The sequence below is a fragment of the Myodes glareolus genome, chromosome 1 (assembly GCF_982192425.1).
Source record: "Myodes glareolus chromosome 1, mMyoGla1.1, whole genome shotgun sequence".
Lineage (NCBI taxonomy): Eukaryota > Metazoa > Chordata > Mammalia > Rodentia > Cricetidae > Myodes > Myodes glareolus.
In genome coordinates, this window is record NC_142026.1 from 25,299,236 (window position 1) to 25,309,740 (window position 10,505).

The 10,505-nt window shown below is 42.0% G+C and overlaps 1 protein-coding gene across 2 annotated transcripts; it reads left to right on the forward strand.

Annotated features, from left to right (window-relative positions):
- The first annotated feature begins 1,187 nt into the window (after positions 1 to 1,187).
- On the forward strand, positions 1,188 to 5,029 carry Ccl20 (C-C motif chemokine ligand 20). Of its 2 annotated transcripts, none has more exons than XM_048459232.3 (4): positions 1,188 to 1,392; positions 2,876 to 2,987; positions 3,650 to 3,727; positions 4,548 to 5,029. In XM_048459232.3, exons 1-4 carry the CDS (start codon positions 1,314 to 1,316, stop codon positions 4,576 to 4,578), a joined length of 300 nt encoding a protein of 99 aa, XP_048315189.1. In that variant the 5' UTR covers positions 1,188 to 1,313; the 3' UTR covers positions 4,579 to 5,029. The 2 variants fall into 2 exon arrangements, with proteins under 2 accessions (XP_048315189.1, XP_048315188.1); XM_048459231.3 differs by having other exon boundaries at positions 1,222 to 1,392; positions 2,873 to 2,987.
- Positions 5,030 to 10,505: the final 5,476 nt, after the last annotated feature.

The following is a 10,505-nucleotide window of genomic DNA, read 5'->3' on the forward strand; positions in this document are numbered from 1 at the left end:
GTCTAGCCTCTCACTGGCTAACTCTAACATCTTGATGAACCCATTTTTTGGATCTATTTTAGCCATAGGCTCAGTATCTTTTTCAGCAGGGCAGCTCACATCTTGCTGCTTCAGTGGTCTGGGAAGGAGTGGGAGGAATCAACTTCCTCCTCCCCAGAATTCTCCTGCTCTCCTTACATCATTTCCACTTCCTGTCTGGTTTTCCCGCCTTCACCTCCTGCCTGGCCAATCAGTGTTTATTTAAAACACGATTTACAGAATAAAGACAATTCTCCTGCACCAGGCTAGCAAGTCCCAGTTATTTATTTATTTATTTATTTATTGGATTCTTTTGCTTCCACTCATTTTTTTATGGTAGACAGCCCTTATCATACATTAGAGATAACAACTCATTATTATTATTATTATTATTATTATTATTATTATTATTATTATTATCACCATCACCATTTCGGGATTGCTTTTCAGATTGTTCATTGCTGATGGTATTAGTTTTCTGCCCTCTCTTAAGCTGTGTGTCCATCATCACAAAGAATGAAAGGCAGGTAAGGAGATTGTCTGAGTCGCAGTATTGATTAACGGCATGTAACTAGAGGCGATTCTTAGAGATGTTGATGGAAAGTCAAGAGGAAGATGATGCTTGAGGGGAGGTAGTGAGGATGAGGATGGTATTTTCCATAAGAGTTTGGGAGACTTCTGCCATGTTGCTTTACAGCCTGCTCGGGATGTTGGTCTAGAAATTCAGAATCTTCTGTGACTGCTAAATATCAATCATAAAATCACACACTTGTGTTGCAGCATGCCTGATCTTCCCCCTCCAGGGCTGGCTCTGGGAAGGAAGCTGGTGTAACAATAGGAGTATGAAAATGTTCCTATTCAGAGGCTGTTCCTCTCTTTCAGAGAGAGAGAAAAAAAAAGAAAGAGGGAGATTAAGTTAAACCTGGATAGATGCCATTTCTGGGTCACTAGTCTGAGCAGCTTTTCTTCTTCCTACGTGGAGAGGAATTAACATGATTCTCCCCTCCCTTGCTCTCCCTTCTTCTCGGCTCCCCTCCCCTCCCAGCCCCCACCTGACCTTCACACCTTCCCAACATTAGGGAAAGGCAGGAAGTTTTCCCTGTGGGTTTTTTCTGTGATGACATGAGGAGCCAGATTAATCAATGGGGGAAAACCCCGAGTGAGAACACGCCTTCTTGTGTACATTCCCAATATTTTGCTATAAGTAGGGCTGCTGGTGGAGCAAAACGCTCACAGAGCACTGGATTCGCAGCACTGAGCACCTGGCACTGAGCTGATCACTCCTGGAGCTGAGAATGTCTTGCACCGGCAAGAGCCTACTCTTCATTGCTGTGGCATCGGTGGTGCTAGCTCACTTCTGCAGCCAGTCAGGAGGTAAGTGTGGCCCCTGCTGCTGGTCCAGGAGGGAAAAAGGTTTTCCTCATCCCTAGACCTTATCTGGAAGTGCCCTGTGGACAGCAGCCTGCTAAGAAGTGTGTAAGAGGAACTGGGTGACTAATGGGTAAGAGGAGGAGGAAAGAGCCACCAAGGATCTTCTCTGCCGCCAATTCTAGCAGCTTTGGAGAGTGATGGCTTTCAGAAACACTTCTACTTCAAGATAAGGTCCAAGTTCCTTTTCTGGGAGTGACGTTCTGAGTTGACATTCTCAGGATATATGGTCATTCAGAAATGTGGGGAACGTTTCACTTCCAACCATTCTTTTTAAAACCTCCCAACTAAGTAATATTAGTAAAGTTCATAACATCCCATTAAGGTTCAGACGGTGACACTTGGCCTCAGTGTCCCTGTGAGGCCTGGAGGACATTGTTCTTCAACTTTGAGATAACATTTATCCAGTGCCTTTACAGCGGGTTACACTTTAACTCTAAGGAGTGCCAGAGTATTGCTTTATTATATCACTATCTACAACAGGGGCATGCCTGAAAACACGTGGTGAACTTTATGAACGGGATTTAAATTCCACCAGCCAATACAACAGTTTCAGAGTGCTCTGAGCACAACTCCTAATGGTTATGACTTCCTCTGCGGTTTTTTTTTTTTGTAGTTCCTAGAAAATCATATTTTCTTTGTAGTTTCACTACTGCCTACTCAGTAGTCAGAGGTCAGATTATAATTTGACTCCCTTACCCTATATTCTGAATATGAAATGCTTCTCTATACAGGTCTTTTTTTTTAAAGGATGGTGGTGGGGATGAATACCCATATTCTTGAGTGATTAGAGAAAACAGCAATGAAATAATTGGATTTCGTATAAAAGACCTAAAGAAGCAATGGACTTGTATACTGTGTTAGTTTGATGTGGGATTCCCCTCTGTATGTTGTGAATATGTTTTATTACCATTGGCTAATAAAAAAAACTGCTTCAGTCTATGGCAGGGGAGAATATATGAATATAGGAAAGATATATATATATACATGTATATGTATATATGTATATATATATATATATATATATATATATATATATATATATATATAGCAAAGTCAAAGAGATGCTGTGTAAAGGAGACAGATACCAGAACTTTACCTGGTAAACCACAGTCTCATGGCGATTCACAAAGTAATAAAAATGAGTTAATTTAAGATGTAAGATCTAGCTAGGAATATGCATAATCCATTGACCAAGTAGTGTTGTAATTAATGTAGTTTCTGTGTGATTATTTTGGTCTGGATGACCAGGAAATGAGTGAGCAGACTTTGCCTACATTAGTTGAACCAAAACATTACAGCTTATCATTTTTAAAAAATGATATCTGGGAGCTATGTTAAATTAGACCACAAAGAGTGTCCACTAGGTTTCAAAATATGAAAACTCTTTCCTGTGAACCTAATGGAATTTATTTTTTTCTTTTAGCAGCAAGCAACTTTGACTGCTGTCTTCGGTACACGAAGCGCATTTACCCTCTCAAAACTTTTGTGAGATTCACAGAACAGCTGGCTGATGAAGCTTGTGACATTAACGCAATCATGTAAGTTATTCATTAACTTTTTAATTCCATTATGACAGGAACACATGGAAACTTCAGAAACCTTTTAACCTATTGGAATTTTATTCATAAATAATACTTGGAACAAAATAGCTTTATATCACATGTACTTCAAAGTTTAAGTAGGACCGGAGTAAGTCCGAAGTTTAGCTTTTAGGTTTTGAAAAAATAAGCATTGCCCAGGGCAGAAGTCACTTTCCAGAATAATGTTTAATGTAATGCATGGAAGACACCTTTGAATGCAGATTTTTTTTTTACTGGAAAATGAGGCTAATTATAATATCACTTAAAATATTTGCGGTTCATTTAGGGTATTCTATTTTGGAATAATACAAGCTACTAGCTACATACATACCTGTTACAAATCTCTGGCAGCAACAACATTGAATGAAAAGCCTGGGATTACATCTTCTGCAACTGCATAGTCATCTGTTACATCGTAGGGAGAGTCTAAAGAAGTTCTTTCCATTCCTTCTAGCAGGATGGACTGCATGCATTTTCCCTTTCCTTTCATCTCTGCAGCCAAATGCTTAGTCTGTGGAACAATAACCTAGCATGTGAAGCTTCCCTGCATGTTCTGTGCAAAACAAGCACATTTAAATGCTTACTGGACACAACTACAAGTTTTTGTTTTTGATTTTCAGCCTTTACACAAAAAGGAAAGTATCTGTGTGTGCTGATCCAAAGCAGGACTGGGTGAAAAAGATCGTGCGCCACCTCAGGTATGGGTCACCGAAGGACAAGCAGTCTGTCCTTAATAATGGTATAAAGGGTGTAGGCGGTGGGCCTGTTGGAGGTCTTCAGTCTAGAGACATCAGACTTGAGAAAAAAGAATTTGAGTTAGACCATGCAAACACAGACTTCATTTTGCACTTATACGTCAACACCATCATCGTGTTTGTTATTATTTTAACTTAATAACTTTTCTCACGTGATGTTTTAGATTTCCCTGGGCATCTGATAGTCACTAGCTACTTGATTCTCCATACAAGGATGTTTCCTGTTTGCATCATTTATAGACTTCCTGATATGTGCTTGGTTGCTAAATCCTGAAAGACAAATTGACTTAAAAAGAGACCAGTGAGGGGGCTGGAGAGATGGCTCAGCAGTTAAGAGCACTGCCTGCTCTTCCAAAGGTCCTGAGTTCAATTCCCAGCAACCACATGGTGGCTCACAACCATCTGTAATGAGGCCTGGTGCCCTCTTCTGGCCTGCAGACAGAATACTGTATACATAATAAACAAATAAATAAATATATATATTAAAAAAAAAAGAGAGAGACCAGTGATTCTGGTTCACATCAGTAAGGTAGCATTTGGTCAACAGATGGTAGCGAACATGATTGCACCGCATACACCGAACACAGAGAGTTGAGAGAAGTGTCCATCTCCTGTTCCTGTCATTAACTAGCTTAGTTATGTTGAGCATGGCCCTCCTTTCTCAGATGAGCTGCTTTTCATACTGAGATAAGAATGAAGGCTTGGGAAGTACCTACCATCCATTCCTCTATTTGCAGTTCACACGTTTCCTCTTCTATTACAGCCTAAAAGCTAAGAACAAGAAGAAGGTGTAAAAATGGATGCATTTCTGGGATGGAATTGGACACAGCCCGAGGACGAAATGCTCACAGCTGGGACGGGAGGCTTCACCTGCACATTGCACAGACCTTCTTCGTGTCTTACTGGACTTGTCCAATGGATGAAGTTGATTCATATTGCATCATACTGTGTCTTGTTTAAGCTCATGTTAGAGTTAAGTGGTCTTTTATGTTATTTATAGATCTGGGTTTTCTATGTTTAGCTATTTAATGTTAATTTTCCACAAGCTAAGGGAGGATTTGGTGTAAGGTATACTATTACGTTTAAAGGAAATAAGATTATATGGACCCTCCATATAAACAATAACCTGTTGTAAAAAATATTTAATTTTCTTCTGTGTATTTAATTGTTTCTTAAACTGATGTGATTACCTTATATAGCAGAAAGGAATTATAAATGCATTGAAAATAAAAGACCTGAAAAGTTGCTTGTTGATAGAGTCATGTATTACTTGTCAGGATGTGTAGTAAAGATATTTAATGATACACCACACATGAATATTTTTCTGAAAAAATATATCTTCAGTTAATTTTTTCTGGCTTTCCCCTTTGCTTCTGCTCCTCATGGATTACAACAAATAGGTTGCACTTTTATAGTTGGAAGTCATCCCTCCAAAATTAGAATGGTCTTATATTTGAGATGTATACTCCAGTGTTTACTGATATCAGCATTTTGACATAAATAAGTAGAGCCATATGCTTTGGGGCTATGAAACAGCAACCATTTAGAAGATACTGGGCAAAGTCACTTGGCTCATCTTCTCGTTAGCAGCTCTTCATCTCAAGTGGGAACGTTTCTCTGCTTTTAAATCCCGAGCCACCTTTAAGCAGTTTTACAAAGGAAAGTAACTACTTAGGAAGGTCCTAGAAACCAATTGCCTTAGTAACCAGAAGGGAGACTAAAGATGGTTAACGATAGAAAAAAAATCTAACAATCGGCCTGTCAAACAATGGCATAATTCTGAAGATTCACCAGTGTGGCCCCATAGTCCTCCAGATGGTCTGCTTCTGTTTCTAAAGAGCACCAAGGACCACTGAAGACATTTATGCTGATGCAGTAAAGCAAAGTTCACACACACACACACACATACACACACACATACACACACACATACACACCAATGATGCAGCCCTGAGCTGGGTCTTTTGATGACAATCTAAAAAGTATAGTGGCTCACTGTGCCCTGCAGACATCTACCTGCCCAGGAATAGTAAGTAACCTTGAGTCATCAGGGAAAGTATGCCTGCCATCCTGTTCGTTGGTTCAGCCAACCCGGGATTAATCTCCTTCTGCGCCCAACACAAGTGCTAGAAAGATGAAGTGACGTAAGAGCTGGTAATGTGCTCATAGTTAATTAGAGTTAAACCATGTGGTAAGAGGAAGAGATGACAATTACAGTGCCTGGTGGCGAGCCCTTTAATAGAGACAGTCATGGGGTATCTTCATACACCATTAGGGAAGGCTTCCAGGAGAGCAGAATATTAAGATTAGCTGTATCAAATAGCTAATACTATCTTCTTGGACTATAACGAAAGCAGCTCCATGTGGCTCAACTCAGCACTTGAGGTATGAAGGACCAGTAGGAGGTAGTCAGTTGGGAAGGGGGCAGCTCAGAGTGTTTGGAAACATCCGGGGCATGTTTTAGTTGTTACAATATCTGAAGGTGGGTACCACAGGCATGCAGTGGGCAGGAGCCAGGGCTGTTAAACCTACTGGAATGCACAGAATACTTCTGCACAATGAATGATTGTCCCTCCTGAAATGTCAGTCATAGTCATGCACCCATGGGACAACACTGAATGGAGCAAAACATGTGCAAGAGGTGACGTGGGTGTGTGATAGCAGATTTCGTAAAATAGCTGCCTTTACTGAGTAGAGTGGTTTGGACTTGATCCTGAGGTTGCCACACAACCGCTAAAAAGGCCAAGGCAGGTGGGATCTCCGGCACTGGAGGGAAGAGCGGTGAGGTAAAAGAGAACTGTAGCTGCCCCAGAGTGAGAGATAATGAGATCCCAGTTAAGGGCAAGGCAGAGGGACAGGTAGAGAGGAGATACGCTGGTGAATATTGAGATAGCCTAGCTACCTCCTGTCCACTCTTACAGGCCATTCTTTCTTGGAACTGCATAGATGAACAGAACCAATGTCAGAGCATGGAAAATTTGGCCGACATATGGGAGGGGTCGCTAGATAAGCCTTGTAGAGCCAGGAAAGGGACATATTTTATTAATATCGTGAACATGTCTGAAGCTTTGGGAATAACTAGGCGCATCTGCAGGGACTGATGTCTCCTGGACACGTGCTAGTTTCACAGCCAACAACGAAAAAAAGCAACAATGAAAAAAAAGGTGGCATTTGTATGGGCATATGCCCATGGGTATATTAATCGAACAAGCTATTTCAGAAATCATGTTGAAATCATAGTTGAACTTTGCCTCCAAGCACAGAAGGACCACACTCTGTAACTTGAGTATTTAATGAATTAGTTTATTGGATTAACCATGGTTAGATAATGGATCGTGTTCTGTGTTTACAGGTCTTTTATTTTCAATTTGGAAAGGTTACATTTTCCTGCTTGATTTTTATTTGAGGTATAATTTACATGAACTAAAATGTGTATTCTTACATACGATGATTTTTTTCACATTGGTAAATACTTATTAGTAACCTTGCTAGCTTAAGGATAGTAAGTGTTTTCAGCACCTAAGATGTCCTTATAACCTCTTTCATCTACAACTCAAAGGTAACAGATGTCTGGGGTTTTTTCACAGTAGATAGCTTCTTCTTGATGTCATAATCATGAAGCTACAGGATATACATTCTGGTATCTGGTTTAAGAAAAACTAGATATCCCTCTTAACTTGCTTTTCAATTATATGTATAATTCATAAGTTCACGCTCATCCTTAGGGCCAAGCAATGGCAGTAACACAATGTATAGAGTGATGAATCCCATCAAGCTGTTGGGCCTCCACTGATAATATGAGAGGACGCCTGGACACCCACCGAAACAGGAAGCTTTACAAGTTTGCTTTCCCAGCTATGGTTTTGATTCAATGAAAGCAAGCACACAGTGTTTGTAATGGACTCCGGCACAATGTCGTGCATATGGGCAATGAATGGCTTGCATAGTCTCAAGTGGGACACTGGTCTCCATTCCTCTAATGATTACCAGTGTTTTTTCATAGAACACATGAATCTGCTGCTCACAGGTCTGAAAGGCTGACCCAAGAACATTATTTTATATCTTATTTTCTCATTTTCTTCTTCCTAGGCTGAATAGCAGCAGTGTATCACAGTGACTGGAGGAGTTGAACTCTACTTCATCTCCAGGAGGAGATGAGTTAGATTTAAATAGATTAGGATCACTGTTATTCTTTTTTTAAAGATATAAGGGGGCAAGGCTGGTCCCACGATGGGCAGTCGGTTCCACGAGGAGTAGTGGCGGGTGACCCAAGGCCTTTATGGGTCCTCCAGGCCTCAGCCAGTCCCCCGAGGCCTTGACGGGTCACCGGGGCAGGTGAAAGAAAAATAGACAGATACATCATGCAGAAAGAGTTTGAGTATAGAGTTTATTCAGTGAGTTATGAAAGGGAAGGGGAAGTGGGGGAAAGAGAGAGAGAGAGAGAGAGAGAGAGAGAGGAGTGGGAGAGAGGAGAAGAGGCCGCAACCACTTCTTGGGGTGGGGAGAGCAGGCTGGAAGCAGAAGGAAAATCTGTTTGCCTTGGTGGTGGAAGGGGGAGTGGGCGGGGCTTGACTCTTAAAAGGACAGGACAAACCATTACATTTACTTAGCCAGATCCAAGAGACACTGGACAGTTCCATACCACAAACCCTGGACAGGAATAAAGTGACAAGCTACCCCAGGATGTAACCAGCATCCAGTTTCCTCAGGTTTCCCCCAAATAAGCAAGAAGCAATCTTAAGAATCTGCACTCCCAATTCTTTCAACCTATTGTGCCTAACTTCCTGGTTTTTATTATAAAAAAAAGATATGGAAATGTAATTGTCTGTTCTTCCTTCCGCTTCCAGCCTGCACTCTCTCTGTCCCATCTCTCTTCGGAAGAGGTAGCTGCTTGCCTCCTCTCCTCTCCCTCCCTCCCACCTCTGTCTCTCTGTCTCTCTCTCGCTTTCCCCTTTTCCCCCTTTCCCCTTTTTCTTTTCCTTCCATAACCCACTAAATAAACTATACTCACTTTCTCTGCATGGTGTCAATATGTCTCTGTCTCTCACCTGCTGTGTGGCTCCTTATGGGACCTGCTGCTCTGTCAACCAGCTGAGGTCTCTCACCCCCATAGGACCCACAGAGGCCTCCAGTGGTGGGACCAGGTGCCCCTCATGGTCTGCCTTAACCACCCACAGTGACCCACTGGGTGCCCTGGCTCCCTGCTGGGACCCACACCCTTTGTAGTCTGCTGCTGTCCTTTGGGAAACTGCACCCTTTTACCTAAACCATTGCAATCAGGCCACACTGAGCTCAGTGCTTTGCAGCCCATAACTCAGGAAAGACAGAGTTGCTCATTTTAGTGGCCAGCACTTAAAGCATCTGAGCAGCACAGCATCCTGAGGTTAAGAGGCCAAAGAGAACAGAGGGAGGCTGATCATACATTGATTGTGTCTGTTCATAAATTTCCTTCTCTTATCTATTATGACCACATTTTAATTGATTTTTAGTTTTGAATTATTTTAAGTCTGGGCTTTTGGAGGCCAGAAGTCAGCTTTGGGTGTTATCCCCATTAGTCTTCCACCGTATTTTTGAGGCAGGATCTCTCGTTGGTTGCTCTGAACTCATGGTTTGGACTAGACTGACTGCATGGAGAATCTCCCTGTCTGAGCCACACAGCATGGGGCCTATGGGTAATCAGAGGCCCCACTTTTATGAAAATGCTGAGGATTTGCAGTCAGGCCCTTATCCTTTCTCATTAAGCACTTGATGCACTGAGCCATCGCCACAATCCACGGCCACATTTTGATACAAGCTCTTCAATTCCTAATGTAAATGATTTGACTCCAGAGATTTCTTTTGTCTACCTTCATCCTTTTTTTGTGAGGGCAGTGGGTTGGTACAGGATAGACTTCTTTATTAATGCTCCCAGACCATCTGAATTATTTGGGAGCAATTTATGGCCATCTCAAGGCAGTGGCTGGCATGCTAAAAACACACCGAGGATATCACTATGTGTATATGTGTGTTTGTATTCATCCCCATCCTAGGGTGGTGGTGGGAAATCAGCAAACTCTCCTTCTCTGTTTTAATGACTGAAGATAGCTTGGCCTTGGAATTTGGTTTAATGCATATGAGGTACAGACTCCAAGTCGATCCAGTGCCATTGTCATCTTCAACAAGATAAAGTCTAGAGCGATTGTGGCAGCTGTCCCGATTCTCTTTCATCACCCAGTTCCGGTCCTTGTATTTGGTGGGTTGGGCACAATCTGATCTGGCGTGCGATGCTACAGTTTGTTGTTGAAAGGGCTTTACTTCCTTAGTTTCAACCCTCAGGACTCATGAGCCCGTCTGCACCTCCCCATCTGCCTGAGTTTTGCTCCTCCGCCATCCTGTCCAGCCTAGCCTGACCGTGCCTGGGTTGGACACACCCTGCTCTCCTCCCTTCCCTGCGTGGAAGTTAGCTGTACTTTCTCTGGATAGTAGAACCTGCCTGCACATGAGTCATTGTCAGTGCCAAAGTCAGTTTGAGTAAAGAGATGTTTCCTGTTTTATAACAAAGGTATAAAATATTGCTCCCCTGAGCTTAACCAACCACAAAAACCCCACCAACAAAATCCTTAGCTCCTACATTTATCCTGCAGCTAAAAATGACAAAGAGATATTTCTTAAACTCTTAGAAGGGGTTTTAATAGTTTTGGGAAGGGCCAGGAGTTCTACTTGGGCCTTTCAGGTTCTGCCA

Excerpts from the sequence above, each read along its gene's own strand:
- Ccl20 (XM_048459231.3), top strand. The coding sequence starts at position 1,314 with ATGTCTTGCACCGGCAAGAGCCTACTCTTCATTGCTGTGGCATCGGTG. Across the intron at positions 1,393-2,872 it reads CTTCTGCAGCCAGTCAGGAG|CAGCAAGCAACTTTGACTGC; the intron begins GTAAGTGTGGCC and ends TTTTTCTTTTAG. Across the intron at positions 3,728-4,547 it reads AAGATCGTGCGCCACCTCAG|CCTAAAAGCTAAGAACAAGA; the intron begins GTATGGGTCACC and ends CTTCTATTACAG.